This window comes from Choloepus didactylus, chromosome 5, assembly GCF_015220235.1.
Source record: "Choloepus didactylus isolate mChoDid1 chromosome 5, mChoDid1.pri, whole genome shotgun sequence".
Lineage (NCBI taxonomy): Eukaryota > Metazoa > Chordata > Mammalia > Pilosa > Megalonychidae > Choloepus > Choloepus didactylus.
The window spans coordinates 132709213-132736723 of NC_051311.1; the positions used below are offsets into that span (position 1 = coordinate 132709213).

The following is a 27511-nucleotide window of genomic DNA, read 5'->3' on the forward strand; positions in this document are numbered from 1 at the left end:
ACAGAACCTTTTGTCCAGTATTTGTGCCATCATCTAAAAGGGCTGTGTGGCACATAGAATTATACTGTGCTGAATGTGATTTAATTAGTAAAATTCTGCTGCAGAATTTTTTATCTTAAAAAGAAAAGGGGTTCTGTAATTGGGATCAAAGTGATTAAATTTTTTTTTTCAAACTCCTTGTGATAAAGTAGAAGCTTAAGTTGTTGGAACATTTTTACATTTCCCTATGTTTAGTTTCCTCATTTACAACTTAATAAAATTCTTGGATTGAAATTATTTTTCATAAGTCAAAAGTTACTGGTTGCTCTCTTTGGTATATTATTGCCACTTGAAAAGGATAATTTGAAACAAGGTTTGAAGTTAACTGAAATTTGGAAGTTGGAGTCACACCAAAATTTTTTGTGAAAGGTCATGTTTATGTCATTAAACTTTGATTTATAAAAAAAAAAAAAAAAAAAAAGACTCATTGGTGTCCCAGAAGGGGAAGAAAAGGGTAAAGGTCTAGGAAGAGTATTCAAAGAAATTGTTGGGGAAAACTTCCCAAATCTTCTAAACAACATAAACACACAAATCACAAATGCTCAGCGAACCCCAAATAGAATAAATCCAAATAAACCCACTCCGAGACATATACTGATCACACTGTCAAACACAGAAGAGAAGGAGCAAGTTCTGAAAGCAGCAAGAGAAAAGCAATTCACCACATACAAAGGAAACAGCATAAGACTAAGTAGTGACTACTCAGCAGCCACCATGGAGGCAAGAAGGCAGTGGCACGATATATTTAAAATTCTGAGTGAGAAAAATTTCCAGCCAAGAATACTTCATCCAGCAAAGCTCTCCTTCAAATTTGAGGGAGAGCTTAAATTTTTCACAGACAAACAAATGCTGAGAGAATTTGCTAACAAGAGACCTGCCCTACTGGAGATACTCAAGGGACCCTACAGACAGAGAAACAAAGACAGGACAGAGAGACTTGGAGAAAGGTTCAGTACTAAAGAGGTTCGGCATGGGTACAATAAAGAATATTAATAGAGAGAGGGGAAAAATATGGCAAACATAAACCAAAGGATAAGATGGCCAATTCAAGAAATGCTTTCACTGTTATAACGTTGAATGTAAATGGATTAAACTCCCCAATTAAAAGATATAGATTCGCAGAATGGATCAAAAAAAAATGAACCATCAATATGTTGCATACAAGAGACTCATCTTAGACACAGGGACACAAAGAAACTGAAAGTGAAAGGATGGAAAAAAATATTTCATGCAAGCTACAGCCAAAAGAAAGCAGGTGTAGCAATATTAATCTCAGATAAAATAGACTTCAAATGCAGGGATGTTTTGAGAGACAAAGAAGGCCACTACATACTAATAAAAGGGGCAATTCAGCAAGAAGAAATAACAGTCGTAAATGTCTATGCACCCAATCAAGGTGCCACAAAATACATGAGAGAAACACTGGCAAAACTAAAGGAAGCAATTGATGTTTCCACAATAATTGTGGGAGACTTCAACACATCACTCTCTCCTATAGATAGATCAACCAGACAGAAGACCAATAAGGAAATTGAAAACCTAAACAATCTGATAAATGAATTAGATTTAACAGACATCTACAGGACATTACATCCCAAATCACCAGGATACACATACTTTTCTAGTGCTCACGGAACTTTCTCCAGAATAGATCATATGCTGGGACATAAAACAAGCCTCAATAAATTTAAAAAGATTGAAATTATTCAAAGCACATTCTCTGACCACAATGGAATACAATTAGAAGTCAATAACCATCAGAGACTTAGAAAATTCACAAATACCTGGAGGTTAAACAACACACTCCTAAACAATCAGTGGGTTAAAGAAGAAATAGCAAGAGAAATTGCTAAATATATAGAGACGAATGAAAATGAGAACACAACATACCAAAACCTATGGGATGCAGCAAAAGCAGTGCTAAGGGGGAAATTTATAGCACTAAACACATATATTAAAAAGGAAGAAAGAGCCAAAATCAAAGAACTAATGGATCAACTGAAGAAGCTAGAAATTGAACAGCAAACCAATCCTAACCCAAGTAGAAGAAAAGAAATAACAAGGATTAAAGCAGAAATAAATGACATAGAGAACAAAAAAACAATAGAGAGGATAAATATCACCAAAAGTTGGTTCTTTGAGAAGATCAACAAGATTGACAAGCCCCTAGCTAGACTGACAAAATCAAAAAGAGAGAAGACCCATATAAACAAAATAATGAATGAAAAAGGTGACATAACTGCAGATCCTGAAGAAATTTAAAAAATTATAAGAGGATATTATGAACAACTATATGGCAACAAACTGGACAATGTAGAAGAAATGGACAATTTCCTGGAAACATATGAACAACCTAGACTGACCAGAGAAGAAACAGAAGACCTCAACCAACCCATCACAAGCAAAGAGATCCAATCAGTCATCAAAAATCTTCCCACAAATAAATGCCCAGGGCCAGATGGCTTCACAGGGGAATTCTACCAAACTTTCCAGAAAGAACTGACACCAATCTTACTCAAACTCTTTCAAAACATTGAAGAAAATGGAACACTACCTAACTCATTTTATGAAGCTAACATCAATCTAATACCAAAACCAGGCAAAGATGCTACAAAAAAGGAAAACTACCGGCCAATCTCCCTAATGAATATAGATGCAAAAATCCTCAACAAAATACTTGCAAATCGAATCCAAAGACACATTAAAAATATCATACACCATGACCAAGTGGGGTTCATTCCAGGCATGCAAGGATGGTTCAACATAAGAAAAACAATCAATGTATTACAACACATTAAAAACTCAAAAGGGAAAAATCAATTGATCATCTCAATAGATGCTGAAAAAGCATTTGACAAAATCCAACATCCGTTTTTGATAAAAACACTTCAAAAGGTAGGAATTGAAGGAAACTTCCTCAACATGATAAAGAGCATATATGAAAAACCCACAGCCAGCATAGTACTCAATGGGGAGAGGCTGAAAGCCTTCCCTCTAAGATCAGGAACAAGACAAGGATGCCCGCTGTCACCACTGTTATTCAACATTGTGCTGGAAGTGCTAGCCAGGGCAATCCGGCAAGACAAAGAAATAAAAGGCATCCAAATTGGAAAAGAAGAAGTAAAACTGTCATTGTTTGCAGACGATATGATCTTATATCTAGAAAACCCTGAGAAATCGACGATACAGCTACTAGAGCTAATAAACAAATTTAGCAAAGTAGCGGGATACAAGATTAATGCACATAAGTCAGTAATGTTTCTATATGCTAGAAATGAACAAACTGAAGAGACACTCAAGAAAAAGATACCATTTTCAATAGCAACTAAAAAAATCAAGTACCTAGGAATAAACTTAACCAAAGATGTAAAAGACCTATACAAAGAAAACTACATAACTCTACTAAAAGAAATAGAAGGGGACCTTAAAAGATGGAAAAATATTCCATGTTCATGGATAGGAAGGCTAAATGTCATTAAGATGTCAATTCTACCCAAACTCATCTACAGATTCAATGCAATCCCAATCAAAATTCCAACAACCTACTTTGCAGACTTGGAAAAGCTAGTTATCAAATTTATTTGGAAAGGGAAGATGCCTCGAATTGCTAAAGACACTCTAAAAAAGAAAAACGAAGTGGGAGGACTTACACTCCCTGACTTTGAAGCATATTATAAAGCCACAGTTGCCAAAACAGCATGGTACTGGCACAAAGATAGACATATAGATCAATGGAATCGAATTGAGAATTCAGAGATAGACCCTCAGATCTATGGCCGACTGATCTTTGATAAGGCCCCCAAAGTCACTGAACTGAGTCATAATGGTCTTTTCAACAAATGGGGCTGGGAGAGTTGGATATCCATATCCAAAAGAATGAAAGAGGACCCCTACCTCACCCCCTACACAAAAATTAACTCAAAATGGACCAAAGATCTCAATATAAAAGAAAGTACCATAAAACTCCTAGAAGATAATGTAGGAAAACATCTTCAAGACCTTGTATTAGGAGGCCACTTCCTAGACTTTACACCCAAAGCACAAGCAACAAAAGAGAAAATAGATAAATGGGAACTCCTCAAGCTTAGAAGTTTCTGCACCTCAAAGGAATTTCTCAAAAAGGTAAAGAGGCAGCCAACTCAATGGGAAAAAATTTTTGGAAACCATGTATCTGACAAAAGACTGATATCTTGCATATACAAAGAAATCCTACAACTCAATGACAATAGTACAGCCAGCCCAATTATAAAATGGGCAAAAGATATGAAAAGACAGTTCTCTGAAGAGGAAATACAAATGGCCAAGAAACACATGAAAAAATGTTCAGCTTCACTAGCTATTAGAGAGATGCAAATTAAAACCACAATGAGATACCATCTAACACCGGTTAGAATGGCTGCCATTAAACAAACAGGAAACTACAAATGCTGGAGGGGATGTGGAGAAATTGGAACTCTTATTCATTGTTGGTGGGACTGTATAATGGTTCAGCCACTCCGGAAGTCAGTCTGGCAGTTCCTTAGAAAACTAGATATAGAGCTACCATTCGATCCAGCGATTGCACTTCTCGGTATATACCCGGAAGATCGGAAAGCAGTGACACGAACAGATATCTGCACGCCAGTGTTCATAGCAGCATTATTCACAATTGCCAAGAGATGGAAACAACCCAAATGTCCTTCAACAGATGAGTGGATAAATAAAATGTAGTATATACACACGATGGAATACTACGCGGCAGTAAGAAGGAACGATCTCGTGAAACATATGACAACATGGATGAACCTTGAAGACATAATGCTGAGTGAAATAAGCCAGGCACAAAAAGAGAAATATTATATGCTACCACTAATGTGAACTTTGAAAAATGTAAAACAAATGGTTTATAATGTAGAATGTAGGGGAACTAGCAGTAGAGAGCAATTAAGGAAGGGGGAACAATATTCCAAGAAGAACAGATAAGCTATTTAACGTTCTGGGGATGCCCAGAAATGACTATGATCTGTTAATTTCTGATGGATATAGTAGGAACAAGTTCACAGAAAGGTTGCTATATTATGTAACTTTCTTAGGGTAAAGTAGGAACATGGTGGAAGTTAAGCAGTTATCTTAGGTTAGTCGTCGTTTTCTTACTCCCTTGTTATGGTCTCTTTGAAATGTTCTTTTATTGTATGTTTGTTTTCTTTTTAACTTTTTTTTTCATACAGTTGATTTAAAAAAGAAGGGAAAGTTAAAAAAAAAAAAGAAAGAAAGAAAAACAAGGAAAAAAAAATGATGTAGTGCCCCCTTGAGGAGCCTGTAGAGAATGCAGGGGTATTCGCCTACCCCACCTCCATGGTTGCTAACATGACCACAGACATAGGGGACTTGTGGTTTGATGGGTTGAGCCCTCTACCAAAAGTTTTACCCTTGGGAAGACGGTTGCTGCAAAGGAGAGGCTAGGCCTCCCTAGATTTGTGCCTAAGAGTCTCCTCCTGAATGCCTCTTTGTTGCTCAGATGTGGCCCTCTCTCTCTGGCTAAGCCAACTTGAAAGGTGAAATCACTGCCCTCCCCCCTACGTGGGATCAGACACCCAGGGCAGTGAATCTCCCTGGCAACGTGTAATATGACTCCTGGGGAGGAATGTAGACCCGGCATCGTGGGACGGAGAACATCTTCTTGACCAAAAGGGGGATGTGAAAGGAAATGAAATAAGCTTCAGTGGCAGAGAGATTCCAAAACGAGCCGAGAGGTCACTCTGGTGGGCACTCTTACGCACACTTTAGACAACCCTTTTTAGGTTCTAAAGAATTGGGGTAGCTGGTGGTGGATACCTGAAACTATCAAACTACAACCCAGAACCCATGAATCTCGAAGACCGTTGAATAAAAATGTAGCTTATGAGGGGTGTCAATGGGATTGGGAAAGCCATAAGGACCACACTCCACTTTGTCTAGTTTATGGATGGATGAGTAGAAAAATAGGGGAAGGAAACAAACAGACAAAGGTACCCAGTGTTCTTTTTTACTTCAATTGCTCTTTTTCACTCTAATTATTATTCTTGTTATTTTTGTGTGTGTGCTAATGAAGGTGTCAGGGATTGATTTAGGTGATGAATGTACAACTATGTAATGGTACTGTAAACAATCGAAAGTACGATTTGTTTTGTATGACTGCGTGGTATGTGAATATATCTCAATAAAATGATGATAAAAAAAAAAAAAAAAAAAAAAAAAAGGAACAGAATGACTGAGGGAGCCTACTAAACCACCCAACAAAAAAATCAAAGGTTGTGACCTGAGTGTTTTAGTCAAGTTTCCAATAAAATCATTGGGACAATGACCCAAAGTGGTGACTGTTAAGTAAAATAAAATGGCCACCTGCATCCAGTGTTGCCAGGAAGAACTCTGTGGTGATTTTGAGTACCTCAGAAAAATATGTTGTTAAATTAATCCATTCTTGTGCATGTGGAACCATTAAGAAGGTGTGGCCCACCTCACTCAGCATGGGTCTTAATCCTATTACTAGAGTCCTTTATAAGTAGAGTGAAATTCAGACTGGGAAGCAGTTAGAAGCTGTACATGAGTGGAATTCAGAAGAGATGCCACCATATGCCAGAAGAACCAAGGATACAACAGCCAGCCCAAGAATGCCAGTTTTCAGAAAGAAAGCATCTCCTTGATTTGGACTTTTTTTAGTCTCAAAACCGTGAGCAAATAAATTCCCATTGTTTAACCCAACCCATTTCATGGTATTTGTTTCAGCAGCCTGGGAAACTAAAACAGACCCCTTTCCAAGAAAGGATTTCCCAGAAAACGAAAACAATTGATCTATAGGGGCTTCCAAAAAATGGAATAAAACACACCTTATGAATTACAGGTAAGCAACACCTAGTGATAGACCAGTTTCAGTTCAATAGAGATAGCTTATCAGAATGGATAATCAATGATAACTGCTCCCCACTCTGTAAGACTACCGCACCCCAATGTATAATTGGAAACTTGTCAGTCCGAACATTTCCTTCCTTGTTTCTGTGGCCCTATATGAGCTCCCCCTCTCCACTCCCTAGGCCAAGCTCCTTTTCATAAAGATTTTAGGGACTATCCAATTCCTGGATGTGAACTGCTCAAGTAAACTTCCATAAATGATATCTTGGTTAATATTTTATTTTAACACTGGGCAGATTTTTACTTTACCGAAGCTAATTTTTACCTTCTCAAAAGTTACGAATGAAAAGAAAGACTAGTTCTCTCAACCACAGCTAATCTTCCTCTTAGGACTTTGCCTTCCTCTTATGTTAATCCACTTTACTCTCATTTTGGAACCCGAGACTTCCTCCAAGTCCCAGACCCTGCCCCAGGGTCCACCGCGCCTCCCTTTCTCCATCTAACCCTTCAAGCATCCCGCCTTCCCAGGACACGCTCAGTGCGTCAGAGAAGCCCCTGTTCTTCCCAAATCCTATTGGGTAAGATCCACGCAACTCATCCCACTGAAGGCGGAACAAGAGAGAAATAAACATTTCCGGGCGCGAGAAGATGACGTCATAGTAGCGGAGCTGGCCGCCTTCAGTTGCTTGGGTGAGACTCTCAGCTCCCCCAGGCTGCTGACTGAAGACTGCTCCTTCGGCGATGCTGTCACAATGACCATTTGTCAGTTCTTCCTTCAAGGCCGGTGCCGCTTTGGAGACCGGTGCTGGAATGAACATCCCAGCGCTGGGGGTGCGGGCGGGGGACGGCAACAACCACAGCAACAGTCTTCAGGTGAAGTTCCCCTAAGTCGTCCGCCACTTGCTGAGGCAGGGAGGCCTGGCGTGGGTGTCCGGGCGGCGGGGAACCCTCAAGCTCAGCGGCACCCGCGGGGCCTAAAGGGAGAGTGGTCGCGGTTCGGCGCAGTGCCCCGGCGACCCAGTCTGGTGACTCCTTGTGCCCGCGTCGTTGGTCTCCGCCGTCCCCGCCCACCCCGGCCTCCCAGAGAATTTTATCGTGTAGGCATGCAGTACGTTTGTGGAGTGGACGAGAACAGCGGTTTGACCCTGACAGCTAATCCCAAACAATGAATTTTTAATTCGGAAGTACGTATCAAAATTACCTTGTTGAAGAATGGCCGTAGTACGGAGAATTCACTTAGCTCAGTTGCCTTCTTGCCTTACTAGCCTTGTGTGTACTTTCTTGACACCTGAATGTAATTCAGGGGAGAGTGTGGCTTCTTGGGTCAGAGTTAGGACTCTTAACTTTGGAGAAGTCGGGGACTCCCTTGAAAATCTGATAAAAGATGTAGAGCTGTACCACAGAAAAATGCACATGCTAGTAAAATTTGGGGTAAAATTGGGAGTGGGGGATGCCCAATGAAGAACTGTCTGGAAGGAAGTGCTGGGGATAACGTTGACTTGCTCCCTGGGCCTATGTCATTGATGAAGCTTTTGGAGTATTTCACTAGACCAACTGAGGATAATGCAAACGGACTGTTTTCAAGAGGAGGAGGGATCTGACCCCTTCAACCTTTTCTGTCATCACAGTTGGTCTAGTGAAATATCCCAAACCAAAAATTAGGACTTGGGGTCTGAGGATAGATTAGATTGATAGATGAAAAAAGTGCAGTTAAAACTCTTGGCAATTAAAAGGTATATTTAGTTCCCAGAAATAAATGAATGCTTCTGGAATTAGTAAGTATCAAAGCCAAAAGTAATAAACAAAGGGATGAAGCAAATTTCTTCAGTTGTGTCATCCTGCGAAAGAATTGAAAACTTTAAAAAGTAAGATACTATTAACCCCTACTCGAGAGATTTGGTCCAAAAATCTCCTCCCTTTTCTCATTGGTTTTAATTTGAGAGTTGGGAGATGAATTTTCATAACAGGGTATATCTCCTATTACTCAAATTTTTAATATATTCAATGGCATATCTCCTGATTGGGTCAGAAACAAAATGAACTAGGTTTGCTCTTGATCCCAACTAGGTTTTGGAATGTGGTGAGGAAATGAGATGGGTGAAGTGATAAAATTAAAAACAGTATAGAGAAAGAGGAGCAGCAGGAAATAAGTCATTGCTTTTGATTTAGAGTGTATGCTCTATATCCATTTCGCTATGGAGCAGTTGTTTACTTAATAAATTTATGTCAGGTAAACTTAGTAATGTATCATTTTTTATGAATTTATGGTTCTCAGCCTTATTAAACAAAAATGCAACTAGGTTATTATGTGATTTGTTGATACTGCTCTTATGAAGATTTATTGAAAATGAAGAATTTAATTGTCATTTAAAATGAGTGGAAATATAATGCTTGCATGATCTCTAGACATAAAAGGACAAATGTATTGACATTTTTATAGATTTAAAAAGTATATATCCTTTCAAGGAGGAATTAACAGTAAAATTGTTGGGACTTTTTTTATTGTTTTAGGTAGTAACAGACGTGCATGGAATACCAGCCAGAGATATTCCAGTATAATCCAGCCATCCAGTTTCTCCAAATCCACACCATGGGGGGGCAGCAGAGATCAAGGAAAGCCATCTTTTGGGTCTTTCTATTCTGGAGCTTCAACTAACAGAAATAGGGGGTTTGGATTGTCTCAGAACTCATTTGTTTCAGTTAGTCCTGATGAGCAGAAAGATGAAAAGAAACTCCTGTAAGTGAAAGCCCTCATGAAAATTACTACCCATTTGCTTATTTTTTTCAAAAGCACCTACAATATTTTCTTTCAAAAAGAGGTAATACATTATTAAGAAATTAGAATAAGCAAAAAGAAGAAAAGAAGAAAAATCACCCATGACCATATCAGAAATAACCACTGTTTTGCTATGTAACATCTTAGACTTTATTTCACTTAAAAATGTGTCATCTTTCCATATCAGTAAAGTGCCTTCTTTGGGCTAATGATGCTTTTTCTACTCTCCTATTAATAGCACCATATTTCAAATATTTCTCTAAGGGTAGTCCTGCTTAAGTTTGTTATAAACTGAGTTCTTTACAAAATATGAGGTAATTTAAAGTAACTTGTGATCTTAGAGGTCACTTACAGCATCTCTTATTTTTCTTTCTAAAATGTTTATTTTGACAACCCTATTCAAACTGATTTCGTTTTATTTCCTTCATTATTGTGGAGTTGATTCAAGCCATTTCTTGAGAAATTCATGGTGGAATTTATGACTGGTACCAAAACAGTGCCTGGCTGTATCTATTCCCTCATCTCCTGGCTCCCAAGGTGGAACTTAAATATGCCAGTTACTCTTTTACTTCCCATAACTAAATTAGAACCAGTGGTAAACATTTTGAGCCATGTAATATATACAGTTGACAAAAATAAGTAGAAAACAAAACTTTCCTTCCTGTATTTGTTGAAATCATCAGTTTAATACAGTATTCTCTATGTTATCTGTCATTCTGTTAATTGTAGCATTGCATGGTGGGGGGGGGGGCATTTCATTTGGAGCCAAATCTATCCATGGTTTTGGCAGCTAATCAGCGGTATGGATGTGAATCTGTTTCCTCTGTTGCAAAATGTGAGAATTAGACAAAATGATCTCTAATGTTCTAACCACTTTTAAAATTTTATGAATCACAGCATACCTGGAAGCTATTTTCAGGAAGTTTTGCCATAGGTTTGAAAGACTCTAGAACTACAAAGATGCTGAAACATATATTTTCAGAGATGTACATAGATCCTAATCTACTGGCAGAGCTCAGCGAAGAGCAGAAATAGATCCTGTCCTTCAAGATGAGGGAGAAACAGATCCAACAATGAAAAGAAAGAAGAAGCAATGGGAAAAAAAAAGAGTCCTTGTCAGTAAAATCCAGATTAAAGAACAGCAAATCTGTTCATTGGAAACTGGGAGCCGAAGAAAGGTGAATTCCATCTAAATAAGCCCTATGATGTGCTCTGTAATGAAATTATTGCTGAGAGGGCCTGGCAGGAAGAGCAGGAAGTGAGAGAGCCCAGAAAAACTCATGCAGGAGAATTCACCAATAGCTTGAAAGCAAAATCACAATCTGCAAGCACAAGGAATTGGGAGACTCAGAACATTTTAGGGAAGTGGCAGAAGAGGAGGGATTGGGGCAGTGATCTAGACCAGCACTAGCCTTTGAAGAAGAGAAAATCCAGTCACCCTCCAGGTCTTCAAGAAATATTCAACAAATATTGGCAGATTCTGTCACTTGTGTGAAAGCATATGGATTTCACTAAAAGAAAGAAACAATGAAGACAAAACAAGTTGAAGAAATAACACAAACAGATGAGGAGAAAGCTAAGCAGATTTATAAGAGCTGGAAAGAAGATTCTGAGTGGCAGGCATCTTTTCGAAAAACCCAAAGGAGCTGATGAGAAGAGATTCTCCTTGGCCAAACAAACTAAGGAAGGTCGCAACAGATTATCCCTGGTAGCCCAAAAAGAAGCAGTGAGGGACTACAAAGTCCCCCAAGTGTTTTGCAGAAACCAAAAAGGCCCCCTCTTCTACCCAAGTCTCAATACCTAAATCCAGCTTGATATCCCAGAAAACCTCTTAGAAATCAGGGAGTAGTTACAAGAATGGCATTCAGCTCTGCCAAGGAAGACATCATTCGATGGTTTAAAGAGGAACAGCTACCACTGTGATCAGACTATCGGAAAACCTCAAACACCATTGTTCTCTGGTTCCATGGAATTCTCACACTAAAGAGAGCAAACTTCTGAGCACAGCTGTGCCAGGCAGTTTCCTAATTGGAGTCGGTAAAAGGATCAAAGGCTATTCCTTTCCTGTCTGTCAGAGGATAGCTGTAAACCCTTCCTCATAAATGCCTTTGCAGATTCCGACAGCTTCCTGGGCATGGACCAGCTGCAGCAGACAACCCTGATGGATTTGTTGGAGTATCACAAGGAGGAACCCATAACTTCCCTGGGAAAAGCACTCCTCTATCCCTGTGGTCAATAGGATTAGCCACCCGAAAACCTGGAGCTCTTTGAGTGACAAACTCCAGCTGTGTCATCCTACAACTGCCAGCTGGGCTTCCCTATGGACAACCCCAATGAAGTGGACATTTGTGTATGGAGCCAAAATCACCTTGCCGTAGAGCCAATATTGACCAACTAGAAAAAGCCTTGGAGGCTATATTGAAATCTCCCTTCTGTACAGACTCTGGAGTTAAGTGTTAACAGAAAAGTACACCAGATGTACTCCAAAAGTAAAGCACAAAGATTCCCCACTCAGCAGCTTGTTAACATGAAGGACATCACTTTGATGATGCATGTAAGATAAAACAAAGAATAAACTGAAACATTTTAGGAATTAAGGTGTACTTCAAAAGCCACTAGCTTGGGTCAACTATTTTCTGACCTCTACATTCCCTCTGCATTATCTTTAAAGGTCTCAGGGTCCTGTTTAGATGAAGTCCAGTGCTGGCTTTGGAATGCCAGCAAAAAAAGCCTTTATTGATGGCCAAGGTGTTCATCCAAACACACTTCAGTTATTTTGCATGTTGGAACCAGGATGTAAGAGAAATAGAAAAACGGAAGTTACAAATGTAAATTGAATGAGACATTTTTAACTGTAGGTTGAGAAGCTTAACATTTACAAAAATACATACAGATTGTGAGAAACTGAAAAAAAAATTTTTTTATGATTCCAAATTACTTAAGTGGTATTTTCTGTCACTTAAGACAAAATTCATCATTGATTTAAATCATCGATGTTTATGATAATTAACAAAGATTAAAGTTGATAGTGTATATTTTATTATTATATTTTGGTTCTCAAAAAATCATATGGTGCCTATAATAAGTATATTGGTTAGTGGTTCAGTGTATTAGAAAACCCAAGTTACTAACTTCCCTGACATAATATTTATAATCATGAAATATTTAAATAAGGTGCTTTAAAGAACACAAGAAAATGGAAAAAATCTAAAGTTCTGTATTTACTAGATTTTAAAATTTCAGTCATTGGAAATCATATAAATAATAAATTTTAACAAGCAGATGAAAAAAGATCCTTTTTTTTTTTAGGGAAGGAATTGTAAAAGATATGGAGGTTTGGGAATCATCAGGGCAGTGGATGTTTTCCGTTTATTCACCAATGAAGAAGAAACCTAATATTTCAGGTAACTGAGAAAATGTGTATTTTTAAAATATATTATAAAACTAATACCTTCTAAAACTAAAACTATGTAAAATAAATTAACTGCCAACTTGGCTACAATTAGGAGAATTTGGACATTGCTTAAAGTACCTGAATATTTTAACAGAACTTCAGAATTTGGGGATAGAGGTTAGAAGATGTATTTCTTTTAAGATGTGTAGTTCTCATGAGAAAATAATAAAATCAGTACCCACCACAATCTTAAGCCCAGGAAAAGTCTCAGCTTTCTTGGTTTGCTGTATGTATAACTTCCAAACCTCTTAACTCCTGCAAACAAATAGAACAGTCAATCCAGCCTGCATTAAGGCCTTGGCTGCCTTGTTCTGATCTTTCTTTCTTCCCTGTCTTTCCTTATAGGAATAGTTATTTTTCATAAAGCATGTTGAGATCTATCCTGGAGATGTTTGAAGGTGAGGCACTTTAGCTGGGCTATAGGGATAGCATTTCTTTAGAAAATCCTTTTCTTTCCCATTGTCTTTTGTCCATAGTCACAGATTCTTTCTGGGCTGAAACCTAAACTACCAAACTTTTCCAAAGCCAATCTGGATGGTCCTGTACCCTGTCCTATTGAGGAAATTGCAGGTAACTACCACATGGGTACCCAGCAGTCCCCCAGAACTCTGGGATCTTGATTCTATCTCCCCTCTCTCTGCCCATTGTTTATTTGCTCATTCATTAAACAAGTATCTATAGAAATTCTTTTGTACTAGGCCCTGTTCTAAGTGCTAGGGATCCTGTGATGAACAAGCCAGGCAAGATCCCTCCCTTGGGAGGCTCATGTTCTTGAGGGACGGAGACAAAAAGGAATGCAAATAAATAAGATAATTTCAGATGGTGATATTTTCTGTAGAGAAAATAAAATGTTATTAAGCTTTTCTTAATCAGTTCAGAATTGAACCTTAATGCCCTAAAGCAGTGGTTATCAAAATTTGGAATGTTGGAACCCTGTGGGTCCCTCAGTAGGGTTGCTGGAAAAAATACAGGACATCCAGTTAAATTTGAATTTGAGATAAGCAAAGAATAATATTTTTAGTATAAGTATGTCCTGTGCAGTATTTTCTATTTTGCATTAAAAAAATTATTTGTTATATATCTGAAATTCAAATCTAACTGGGTGCCTTATATTTCTATTTGATAAATCTGGCAGCTGTATCTCTGAGACTCTTTCGGGGGTGTAACAAGTTCAAAATTATTTTCGTAATAGTACTAAGACAGTTGGCTTTTCACTGTGTTTACATTTGCACTAATGGTACGAAAGCAGTGGTAGGTAAAACTGCTTGATTCCTAACATGAATGAAGGCAGAGGCATGAAACTGTACTAGTAGATTATAGTAGCCAAAATTTAAAAGAAAAACAAAAATGCCAGTTTCTCTTAAGAATATCCTTGATGAAGAGGTAAAAATTACTGATTTTATTAAGTCAACCCTTGAAAAGACATCTTTTTAATATTGTGACAAAATGGGAAGTACACATAAAGCACTTCTGCCTACTCAAGCATGATGGTTATCTTGAGGAGAAGCACTTGTGTGATTGAGTTGTGGGCTAAACTAGCCACTTTTTCACAGACATTTTTACTTAAAAGACTGACTGACAGATGGATATTCAGACTTAGGTGTTTGGCAGACATTTTCTCAAAAAATGAATGAAGTGAGCCTGTCACTTCAAAGAAAACTGACAATGTTTATTGCCAATGACAAAATTCATGCTTTCAAGTGAAAATTAGAATTATGGAAAACTTTTCCTACTACCATGAACTTGACAGCTTCTCAGTACTTCAGGTTTCTTCTGATGAGATGAATGGTGACATTAACAAAAGTGGATTTTTTTGATATTGTATAATGACACGAGCCAACATTGGAAGTTCCACATGACCAATGCCTGATGTTACATATTATACATGGCTAAAAGTCCATTCTAATACAAGATAAACCAGTAGCCTTTAATATAATAGTACAAAAAGTTCATTGATATGGATTGAGTCCACATTATAGCCACCTTTAAGAAACTACCGCTTGTCAAATTCTGGTGTAGTATTAAATAATATTTACAGTTATCTGGAAAAGCCATTAAAGTCTTCCTTTTTCAACTACATATCTGTCTGAGGACAGGTTTTCTTCATAAACTTCAAGCACAAGAACATTGCAACAGATTAAATGCAGAAACAGCTATGAGAATCCACCAGTCTTCTATTAAGTCTGGCATTAAAGAGTTTTACAAACGTAAAACAATGCCACTCTTCTTACTGAATTTTTTTGTTTGTTTTGGAAAGATTATCTTTCATTAAAAAAATGTTATGTTGATATGTAACTGGTTTCTTATTTTAAAGTAAATATTTTCTAAATTTCTCAGTTTTAATTTCAAATATGGTAAGTATCAATATGTGTAATCTACATAAACAAAAGTTTTTTGGGGTTCTTAATGATTTTTAAGAATGTAAATGGATCCTGAGACCAAAAAGTTTGAGAACTGCTGTCCTTAAGCATCCATTATATAATGAATTAACTTCTATGCAGCTAGAATGATACAACTTTTTTGCCACCCTAGGAGAACTGAGAAAATAGTCAAATGATTTTCTGTTTTCTGTGGTTTAGATAAGGAACTCTAATGGAATAAAAAGTAACTTTACACATATTAACTTATTTTTCTTATTGATTTGTAAGAGCTATTTATACTTTAAGGACATTATCTCTTCTGTTGTATGTGCCATGGTTTTGGTTTTCCCAGTTTACCATTTGTCTTCTAATTTTACTTATTGTAGTTTTTTTTTTTAATGCATTTTATTGCAATATATTCACACACCATACAACCATCCAAAGTTTACAGTCACTGGCTCACAGTATAATCACATAGTTGTGCATATAACCCCTTGACCAATTATAAAACATTTTCATGACTCCAGAAAAGAAATAAAAAAGAAAACCCAAATCCTCCCATACCCCTTATGCCCCCCCATTATTGACCCATAGTATTGGTATAGTCCATTTGTTATTGATGAAAGGCTATTAAAATATTACTGTTAACTATAGTCTATAGTTTGCAATAGATACATTTTTCCCATATACCCTTCTATTATTAATTCCTTGTAATAGTGTCATACATTTGTTCTAGTTTGTGAAAGAACTTTTTAATATTTGAAAAGTTAATCACAGACATTGTCCACCACAAGATTCACTGTGTTATATATTCCCATGTTTTAACCTCCAACTTTCCTTCTGGTGACATATATGACTCTAAACTTCCTCTTTCCACCACATTCACACACCATTCAGAACTGTTAATTATTCTCACAATAATGTGCTACCATTACCTCTGTCCATTTCCAAACATTTAAGTTCAACCTAGTTAAACATTCTACAGATATTAAGCAACAGCTCCCCATTCTTTAGCCTCATTCTATATCCTAGTAAAATATTTTTTGTCTATGAGTTTACGTATTATAATTAGTTTATATCAGTGAGATCACGCCATATTTGTCCTTTTGTTTCTGACTTATTTCACTTTATGTCCTCAAGGTTCATCCATATTGCTGCATGCTTCAGGACTTCATTCCTTCTTACTGCTGAATAACATTCCATTATAGGTATATGCCACATTTTGTTTATGCATTCATCTGTTGACAGACACTTGGGTTGTTTCCATCTTTTGACAATTATGAATAATGCTGCTGTGATCATCAATGTGCAGATGACTGTTCGGGTCCCTGCTTTCAGATATTCTCACTATATACTGAGTAGTGGGATTGCCAGGTCAGAAAGCAACTCTATACTTAGTCTCCTAAGGAACCGCCAAGCCATCATCCACAGTGGCTGTACCATTTTACATTGCCACCAGCAGTGAAAGAATGATCCAATTTCTCCACATCCTTTACAACACTTGTAGTTTCCTGTTTGTTTATTACCAACCAGTCTAAGAGGTGTGAGATGATATCTCATTATGTTTTTGATTTGCAGTTCCCTAATATCTAGTGAAGGTGAGCATCTTTTCATGTGCTTTTTAGCCACATGTATTTTCTCTTCAGAAAAATGTATTCATGTCTTTTGCCCATTTTTAAAATTTGATTGTTTGTCATTTTCTTGTTAAGTTGTAGGATTTCTTTATATATTTGGGATATCAAACCCTTATCAGATATGTGGTTTCCAAATATTTTCTCCCATTGAGTCGGTTGCCTTTTTCCCTTTTGACAAACTCCTTTGAAGCGCTGAAGTATTCGATTTTGAGGAGTTCCCATTTATCCATTTTTTCTTCTGTTGCTTATGCTTTTGGTGTAAGGTCTAGGAAGCTACCGCCCATCACTAAATCTTGGAAATGAATTCCTACACTTTCTTCTAGGAGTTGTATGGTACTGGTTCTTATATTTAGGTCTTTGATCCACTTCAAGTGTGAGATAGGGATCTTCTTTCATTCTTTTGGTTATGGATATCCAGTTCTCCCAACACCATTTATTGAAGAGATTGTTCTGTCCCAGTTGAGTGAGCTTGGGGTTCTAGTCAAAAATCATTTGACTATAGGTCTGATGGTCTATTTCTGAACTCTCAGTTTTATTCCATTGATCAATATGTCTATCTTTGTACCAGTACCATGCTGTTTTGAAAACAGTGGCTTAATATGCTTTCAAGTCAGGAAGTGTGATACCTCCCACTTCATTCTTCTTTTTCAAGATGTTTTTAGCTATTTGAGGTCCCTTCCCCTTCCCCTTCCAAATAAAATTGTTAATTAGCTTTTCCAATTCTGCCAAGTAGTCTGTTGGAATTTTGTTTGATATTGCATTGAATCTATAGATCAATTTGGGTAAAATTGACATCTCAATGACATTTAGCCTTTCAGTCCATGAATACAGAATGTCTTTCCATTTATTCAGGTCTTCTTTTATTTCTTTTAGCAATGTTTTGTACTTTTCTGTGTACAAGTCCTTTACATCCTTAGTTAGGTTTCCCTAGATATTTGATTCTTTTAGGTGCTGCTATAAATGGAATTTTTTTCTGGATTACTTCCTCACATACCTCATTACTAGTATATAGAAACACCATTGATTTTTGTGTGTTGAGCTCGTGTCCTGCCACTTTGCTGAACTCATTTATTAGCTCAATTAACTTTGCTGTCATTTTTTCAGGATTTTCTAAATATAGGATCATGTCATCTGTAAATAATGAAACTTTTACATCTTCCTTTCCAATTTGGATGCCTTTTATTTCTTTTTTTTTTTTTTTTTTTTTTTTTTTGCCTAATTGCTCTAGCTAGAACTTTCAAGCACAGTGTTGAATAGCAGTAGTGACTTTGGGCATCCTTGTCTGTTCCTTATCTTAGAGAGTAAGTTTCAGTCTCTCACCATTGAATGTGATGTTAGCTGTGGGCTTTTCATATATGCCCTTTAGCATGTTGAGGAAGTTTCCTTTGATTCCTACTTTTTAAAGTGTTTTTATTATGAAAGGATGCCAAATTTTGTAAAATGCCTTTTCTGTGTCAATCGAGATGATCTTGTGGTTTTTCCTTTTTGATTTGTTAATGTGGTGTATTACATTAATTGATTTTCTTGTGTTGAAGCACCTTTTCATACCTGGAATAAAACCCACTTTGTCATGGTTTATAATTTTTTTAATATGCTGTTGAATTTGACTTGCAAGTATTTTGTTGAGGACTTTTGCATCTATATTTATTTGAGAGATTGGTCTAAAGTTTTCTTGTAGTATCTTTATCAGGCTTTGGTATTTTGGTATGTTGGCTTCATGGAATGAGTTAGCTAGTGTTCCCTCTTCTTCAATTTTTTGGAAGAGTTTGAGCAGAAATGCTATTAATTCTTCTTGGAATCTTGGTAGAATTCCCCTGTGAAGCCTTCAGGTCCTGGACTTTTCTTTGTTGGTAGGTTTTTGATGACTGATTCAATCTCTTTACTTGTGATTTGTTTGTTGAGAGCTTCTGTTTCTTCTTGAATCAGTGTAGGTTATTTGTGTGTTTGTAGGACATTGTCCGTTTCATCTAAGTTGTCTAGTTTGTTGGCATACAGCTGTTCATTGTAACCTCTTATGATCTTTTTTATTTCTTTGGAGTCCATGAAAATGCGCCCCTCTCATTTCTGATTTTGTTTCCAGCTTCTCTCTTCTTGACTTTGTCAGTCTAGCTAAGGGTTTGTCAATTTTATTGATCTTCTCAGAGAACCAACTTTTGGTTTTATTGATTCTCTCTATTGTTTTTGTTTTTTGATGTTTTTTTATTCTCCATTTCATTAATTTCTGCTCTAATCTTTGTTATTTCTTTCCTTCTGCTTCCTTTGGGATTAGTTTGCTGTTCTTTCTCAACTTTCTCCAGTTGTTCAGTAGGGTCATTTGTTCCTTTTTAATGTCGGTGTTTAGGGCTATAAATTTCCCTCTTAGCACTGCCTTCTCTGCATCCCATAAGTTTTGATACATTGTGTTCTTGTTTTCATCGTCTCCAGATACTTAGATTTCTCTTGCAAGTTCTTCTTTGACCTACTGATTGTTTAAGAGCATGTTGTTTAATCTCCATATATTTGTGTATTTTACAGTTCTCCATTTGTTGCTGATTTCTAGCTTCATTCCATTATGGTCAGAGAAAGTGATTTGTATATTTAAATCTTTTTGAATTTATCAAGACCTATTTTGTGCCCCAGCATATGGACTATCCTGGAGAATGTTCCATTAGCACTTGAGGAGAATATATATCCTGCTTTCTTGGGATGCAATGTTTTCTATATGTGTCTGTTAGGTCTATTTCATTTATCATATTATTTAGGTTCTCTGTTTCTTTGTTGATTCTCTGTTTAGATGTTTTATCTGTTGAAAAGGGTGGTGTGTTGAAATCCCCCATTATTATGGTAGTGTCATCTATTACTCCAGTTTTACCAGTGTTTGCCTCGTGTACTTTGGGGCTCCTTGATTAAGAGCATAGATATTTATGATTATTATTTCTTCTTGGTGAATTCCTCCCTTTATTAATAATATATAGTGTCCTTTATCTTTTCTACCATTTTTTGCATTTAAAGTCTATTCTGTCTGATATTAGTATAGCTACCCCAGCTTTTTTTTTTTTTTTTTGTTTACTACTTGCGTAGGATATCTTTTTTCATCCTTTCATTTTCAACCTATTTGTATGTTTGTGTCTAAGATGAGTCTCTTGTAGACAGCATATAGATGGATCACATTTTTTAATCCATTCTTCCAATGTGTGTCTTTTGATTGGGGAATTTAATCCATTAACGTTCCGAGTTATTACTGTAAAGGCAGTTCTTAACTCAGCCATCTTATCATTTAGTTTTTATTTGTCAGATCTATTTTTTCTCTCTCTTTTTATCCTTTAAGTTACCCTTACTAATACTCTTTACTTCTGTACCATCCTCCAGACAACTCTTTCCTGTCTTTTCTTTCCAGCTGGCAGCGCTCCCTTTAGTAGTTCTCATAGGGCCAGTCTCTTATTAATAAACACTCTCAGTTTCTGTTTATCTGTGAATATTTTAAACTCTCCTTCATTTTTGAAGGACAGCTTTGCTGGATAGAGAATTCTTGGCTGGCATTTTTTCTCTTTAGTATCTTAAATATATCATACCACTGCCTTCTCACCTCCATGGTGTCTGGTGAGAAATCAGCACTTAGTCTTATTTGACTTCCCTTGTATGTGGTGAATTGCTTTTCTCTTGCTGCTTTCAGGATTCTCTCCTTCTCTTTGGCATTTGACAGTCTGATTAATATGCGACTTGGAGTGGGTCTATTTGGATCTATTCTGTTTGGAATATGTTGGGCTTCTTTGATTTGCATATGTATGTCATTTTTAAGGATTGGGAAATTTTCAGCCATTATTTCTTTAAATATTCTTCCTGGCCCTTTTCCCTTCTCTTTTCTTTCTGGTACACCCATAATTTGTATGTTTGTGCCCTTTCTGTTTTCAGTGAATTCCCTGAGACATCCTGCTCAAAATTTTCCATTCTTTCTCCATTTGTTCTTTTTCTGTTCAGATTCAGTTGATTTGTCTTCTAACTCTGGTTCTTCTGCCTCTTCAATCTGTTTGTATTTCATTTACAGTGTCTTTCATGTCCAAAATGTCTGCTATTTATCTATGTATTCTTTCAAATTCTTCTTTATGCTCTTCTAATGTCTTCTTAATATCCTCTATTTTCCTTCATTTCTTTGAATTGATTCCGGAGATTTGTTTGCACATCTTTGATTAGTTCCAGATTCTGTGTCTCCTCTGACTTGTTGATTTGTTCCTTTGGCTGGGCCAGTTCTTCTTGAGTTTTAGTATGCCTTGTGATTTTTTGCTGATATATGGTCATCTGATTCTCTTATTGGATCTATTCTGAATGTCGGTTTCTCTCTCTTGTCTAGAATTTAGTTGTTGCCTGGGTTTGTATTAGGGCACTGCTTTGCCAGTTGGGTCATCAGTATTTTGCAGCCGAATCAGGGCTGGGTACCAATGCAGGGGGTAAAGACCAGCTTCAATGAGCCTGGGATAGGGTCTGGAGAGGCTCTGAAAATCCCTGCAGTTCCCCTGCCCTTTCTGACCTGCCCAGCAGATGGTGCTGTTCTGTGACTTTTTTGCCCTCAGAGATTGTTTTACCTCCTGGAGCCCTGCAGCATCTGACAGGGTGGACTGAAACTGTGGGGCTCCTGTGCCCTCACTTCGCCAACCAAAGTCTGGTTCAATGTGGGGCTGTGTCCCTCACTGTTTACTTATGGCAGAGGATTCCCCCAGCTACCCCAGGCTGCAGCTGTCCCCCAGGCAAGGATCCAGGCACCCACTGCTTTTTTCCTCAAGGGTGGGGGAGGGACACCAGGACCCAGGACTGTCCACGTTTTCTCCAACTCTCAGTCCACGTTTTCTAGACTCTTCATCCCTCACTGATCTGGGCCTTGAGATGTTCTCCCCTGTCCCCCAGGTTCCCAAACAGTTGATTCACACAGCTTCTGCCTGGCCACTTGTTGCTTTGGGGAAAAATTCTACCATTCCCTCCCTAATCTTCCACTTTGGAAATTCCTCTATCTGTTGCTCTTTTATATTCCACCCTCTGCCACAACTTAAGTCCTGCTGTGGGTCCCTATGGGCTTGGGTGTCTGTGTCCAGATATACATGGGAATTTGTCTCACTGCTATGTGAGATTTTATAGTCTGTATCCCTGTTAGGAGGTGGGAGAGATCCTGGCTGCAGCCTCTGGGCACTTCCCAAGCTGTGTGAGACTGAGTGGGAGGGTGGGGAGAGGACCGGCCGGTACAAGATGGACATTTCCTACCTAATATTTTTCTCTTTCTTCAGTTCAGCATTTGTGAAATCCTTCTCCAGTCTATACCTTCCTCCAGAGTTTTGAACAAGTGAGAATTGTCCTTTTTCTCGCTGAATCTCTCGGTAGAGGTTTTCAGTAGCTGTTTACATTGCCATGTTAATGACATCATTTCTTACTGTAGTTTTTGACATCACACATTTTTCTTTTTTTAGATCAAAATTTAAATGTATATGTAGTCAAGTCTTTCTTTTTCTTTATTTCTTCCACTCCTCTTATCTTTGGAAAATTCTTTGCCATTCAGAGATCAAATAAACATTGAACTATATTTTATTCTAATTTTATGCTTTGTCAAACATGAAATATGTTGTAGACTTTGAATTTTTCCTATAATTAATGAAAATTTTCTAATCAGCATTATCATATTTTCTTGTCTAGTACCTCTAGCTTTACTATATTATCAAAACTATTGGTTTTTATTTTAAAGATTCCAATTGATTCCTCACTTCAGGTTTTACAGACATTTCACCGGAGGAGTTGAGGCTTGAATACCATAACTTCTTAACCAACAATAACTTACAGAGTTATGTAAGTTTGTTTCCTATTCATCTACCTCAATAATAGATTAGCTGTTAGTTACTGTTTTCTCTGTTTGTTGTTGCCTGTATGTTGGTAAAGTTGATGAGATCTATAATTTTTTTTCGGACAAGGCTGTTTTTTATTTTCTAAACAACTTTCCTTTAAATGGGTGGTTTTCTAAAATGATGATAATGTATTTTGACTATAGTAGTTAGAAATATCATTATTTGTATTAAAAATTAGCCAGCAGTCAGTTCCAAAAATCCTTACATCATTTGACAAACATTAACCTAGTGATACAAGGAGTTGGAGAACATGGAGAGGAGACTACAGCTGGCATGTTTTTGGCAAATAGAGGCAGATCAATGCGAATTTTACAAGCTATGGGCCATAAAAATGTTTTATACACTTTTTGTGATTTTAGAAAATAAACACATGACATTGTTATAAGAGAGATTAGCTGAAACACCCAATACTGATTCAATATTTTCTTGTTTTCTCTCTTCAGCTAAATTCCATCCAACAGTTAATAAATCAATGGAGGAACAGGGTAAACGAATTAAAAAATCCAAATACATCAACTAAAGTAGCCTTGGTGAGTATATCTATTATTTTTTTTGCAGAGGATATTTCACTTTGGATTTGTAAAGCAAAGCAAAAATTCTCAGTCAAGAATTATGATACACACATTCGCAGGAATTGCATCATTTAGAGTCAAGATCCAGGAATTGTCTTGTCTCTGTTCCTCGGTCAGAAAAACACAGATGAAAAAGAAATTGCTTTGAAAAATTATATAAATGCACAATCAGACTAAATGTATACATTTGTCATAACTGAAGGACACTCACCATATGTTCCTTATCATATACAGAAATGCCTTTAGGAGATATATACCCATTTGTCTTTAAAGATATGTGGTCCTGATGGTAGCGTGTCCACTTAGTTATGATTCTTAAACTCCCATACAAAGTCCTTAACACTATTTTAAAACATGACATTAACATTTAGAATTTAATATTTCCAGTTTCCCTGGTAGTGTATGTCTCTACTCTCTAAAAATAGTTATAAAAGTAGTATCTTCCTAGTGTATGACTGTTTGACAGTCCTAACACTTGCCCCTTTCTCAAATATGTGCTTCCTAAATAACTAGACTCTTGTGTGAGCTAATTTCTTCCAACTTTCTGTTTTTCTAATGCCATTTTCATTTAGTAAGACTTCATGAAAGTACTGTGTCCCTAGGAGAGAAGTAGCCTACTAACACCATTGCTGAGAGCTGATGTAAAAGGGATAACTGAGCATAAAGAGCTACGGAGCTTCCCTAGGACTGGGAGTTTCTTTGTCTTTGCTAGCTTTTCAGGGGCCCTTCCATAGATTAGGATCTTGGACAGCCCACCCACAGCTGGCTTGGCAGGTATCAGTGGCTCGTTCCTTTTTTTTATTGCTGAATGGTAATCCATTGTCTGGATATAGTATAATTTGTTTATCTTATCCATTTATCTGTTGATGAACATTGCACTGAGGAAAAGAAGCCAGCCAAAAAAAGAGCACATAGTATATGATTCCACTTACATGAAACTCTAGAAAAGACAAACTTCATCTATAGTGATAGAAAGCAGATGAATGGTGGTTGCATGGGGCCAGGGGTTGAGAGGGAGTTGGTTGAGAAGGGACACAAGGGAATTTTTAGGAGTGATGGAAATGTTCTAAATGTCGGTTGTGGGGGTGGTTATAAATTTGTTCAAACTCACTGAAATATATACATAAAACTGGTATATTTATTGTACGTAAATTGTACATCAAATAAAGCTGATTTTGTAATAATGCTATTGAGGCTTCCAGTTGAGAGAAATCATGTCCAGTTGGGTTGATTAGGAAAGTCTTCTTAGAGGGAAAGAGTAAGTGAAAAGTTCTTGAAAGAAATATTATTGTTTCAGTAAGCAGAGTTGAAAGAAATTTCTAGAGCAGAGAATAGCAAGAGTATAGAGTATTTTCAGGGAATAGAGAATGTTTAATTTAATTACTCCAGTTCAAGCATTAGAATAAGTATTCTATAAAGGTCCCTTTTCCTAAGATCTAGGTTCCTTGATAAATGCAGGTGTAACCTTATGATTATCGATACTGAAATGTACTATTAAAAATATTTTTCTGATTTTAATATATCCTCATTGTAGAAATTTAGCAAGTATTAAAAAGCAAAAATAAAATTAAAATCACCGTAATTGCACCAGCTGGTCACAATAATCTTAACTTGTTGGTGTTGGTACATTTCTTTCTATGGCATATTCATATTATTAGTTGAGGTTATATCATTTATACAATATTGTATCTTACCCTCTTCAGCATCATAATAGGAGCATTTTCCATGTTAACATTTAACATCACATTTTTAAATGCATGTCGCAAAAATTGGATTTGGCTGTAAACTGTGTGGGGATAGGTACTTGAGAATTATTCATTAAGCTCTTTATTATTTGCATGCTCTTTTTAAAGCTCTCTGATGTAAATGATGGAGTAAATCAAGCATTACCTATATTTGGATTTGGCAGTGGACAAGCACCAACATTTGGATCACCAAGTAAGTGATAAAGTAATACAAGACTTAACTGATTTCAAAAAATAGCATTTTTTAGGTTTCAAGTCATAAAACCTTGAGGTATGTTAAATGCCATTTTAAATCACCCTTGTAAGTTCTCCCATCTCCCTTTATGAAGCCACAAAGGCTTGGCTCATCAGACATTTGTGAAAGTAAAGCTAAAATGGACATGTTTTTTGAAAGGCTTTGGAAATACAGTTTAGGGATGGTTTCTCAAGAGTATCATAGGAATAGATAGCTATGGTTGCAGCAACAGTTGGGGAAACTTTGCTGTCACTTTGTGCAACAGCATAGTATTGTTCTTCAGGAGCAGCTTCCATGAGATGATGTAGCAAGTCCACTCCCTAGGTCCTGAGGTTTTTAAAGCTGCTCCCATTCTCCCTGCGTGAAGGGGAACCACAGTAAGAATAAAACTGGTATCAGAAGATACAGGACAGCTTTTCATTTTCACTTTTTCTCTTCCAGTAAGCTTCTCACCATCCATACATGGCAGGAAAAAAAAAAAAAAATGGGAGTAATATGGCTCCATTTTCTGACTTTTTTTTCTTTTTCTGGCTTTGTAGGTTTTCCAGTGAATAATAGCAGGAGTGATAATGCTCAGAATTTTAGTTTCAAACCAAGCTCTGGATTTGTCACCACCCCTTCTGGAGGCCCTTCTGTGTTTGGGAATCCTCCAGCATTTGGAGCTGCAGCCTCTGCCAGTTCTGTCATCACTACATCTAGTCCAACTTTTGGATTTGGGAAGCCTGAAATCACATCTGCTTCTTCATTTTCGTTTAAAAGCCCTGCAGCTTCTGGTTTGGGATCACCCAGATTTTCAGGATTTCCAACTTCCTCGGCAGCCAGCCCTGTAGGAGTTACAGCAGCCCCAGGCTTTGGAAGCTGCAGTTCTGTGGCTGCTTTTGGCACTCCAGGCTCACATTCTAACACGGTTTTTTCTAAGCCATCTAATAATGTCTTTGGAAATATCAGCATATCCACTTCTCTCCCAGTCTCAAATGACAACATCACAACAGATAATGTATTGTTCACACCCAGGGATCAACTAACAGCAGAAGAACTGGAACAATTTCAATCCAAGAAATTTTCTCTAGGAAAAATTCCATTAAAGCCGCCACCTGTGGAGCTTATAAATATTTAGAAGAGCAATACTTAAATACAGAAAAGAACAACTTTTAAAACTAATTTTTAAGTGGTTCATAGAAAAAAAGCTGATATTTATCATACATATACATGTACATGCACATATATATATTCATGAAGAAATAAGCTTTCAAAAAGAACTTTAGGGGTTTTAAACTTTAACATTTTTCTTATGACAAATTAAGTAAAACTGACAAGAAATATCCAGCAAGCAGTTTCTTTTACTGTAATTATGAATGGACCTGAAAAAACTGTCAGTGTGCACTAAATAAAATACTTTTCTCATTCCGCAGTGGTTTACTATCACTCTTTAAAGTTTTACCTTTAAATTTTTTTTTAAGGAAGGAGATAATTTCTGGAACCATTAGGGGAAAAATCAAATATTTAGCCCATTTACAAAATAAAGATAAGTAGCTTTGCCTCATGTTAAACAGGTTTTATTTTCAGGAGATATGAGGCATTTTTCTCTCAATTTTGGCAGTCTCAGGGACCACCCTTTGAATTTTCCTCCACAATTTTAGTCTAATTTTTATCTTGGCCTAATTTTTATATAATTCTTTTTATTCTTCATTTTATCCTATCAAGTCAATAAATTGTAAAAGGAATAGAAATTGTGATCTCATGTCAATAAATGTTTTTGGTGGGTCAGGATTCATCAGCTGCTATTTCTAGAGCTTCTACTAGAATTCTCAGACATGTTTGAATCTTCCTGTGTCCTCAGAATGAGGGAGCAAAATCTTGTATATCTAATATATGGATGATTTGAGAAACCCAAACCTGTCATGAGTTGAGACGTATCAGAGTTCTGTGGTCTTGGGGTTCAAAAAGTCACAGCTGGCACTATCAGAG

At 36.9% G+C, this 27511-nt stretch overlaps 1 protein-coding gene and 1 pseudogene across 2 annotated transcripts; both read left to right on the forward strand.

Moving 5' to 3' along the window:
- The first annotated feature begins 7564 nt into the window (after positions 1 to 7564).
- NUP42 (nucleoporin 42) lies at positions 7565 to 27198 on the forward strand. 2 transcript variants are annotated; one of them, XM_037836896.1, is made up of 7 exons: positions 7565 to 7779; positions 9418 to 9643; positions 12992 to 13086; positions 22859 to 22935; positions 23435 to 23521; positions 25417 to 25501; positions 26083 to 27198. In XM_037836896.1, the coding sequence occupies exons 1-7, from the start codon at positions 7659 to 7661 to the stop codon at positions 26658 to 26660; spliced, it is 1269 nt and encodes a 422-aa protein (XP_037692824.1). In that variant the 5' UTR covers positions 7565 to 7658; the 3' UTR covers positions 26661 to 27198. The 2 variants fall into 2 exon arrangements, with proteins under 2 accessions (XP_037692824.1, XP_037692825.1); XM_037836897.1 differs by lacking the exon at positions 9418 to 9643 and having other exon boundaries at positions 7669 to 7779.
- On the forward strand, positions 9654 to 11957 carry LOC119534483 (annotated as a pseudogene).
- Positions 27199 to 27511: the final 313 nt, after the last annotated feature.

Bases quoted from the DNA above. Each gene is read 5' to 3' on its own strand.
- NUP42 (XM_037836896.1), top strand. From the start codon at position 7,659: ATGACCATTTGTCAGTTCTTCCTTCAAGGCCGGTGCCGCTTTGGAGAC. The intron at 9,644-12,991 runs GTAAGTGAAAGC...TTTTTTTTTTAG, and splicing joins AAAGATGAAAAGAAACTCCT to GGAAGGAATTGTAAAAGATA. The intron at 22,936-23,434 runs GTAAGTTTGTTT...TTCTCTCTTCAG, and splicing joins ACAATAACTTACAGAGTTAT to CTAAATTCCATCCAACAGTT.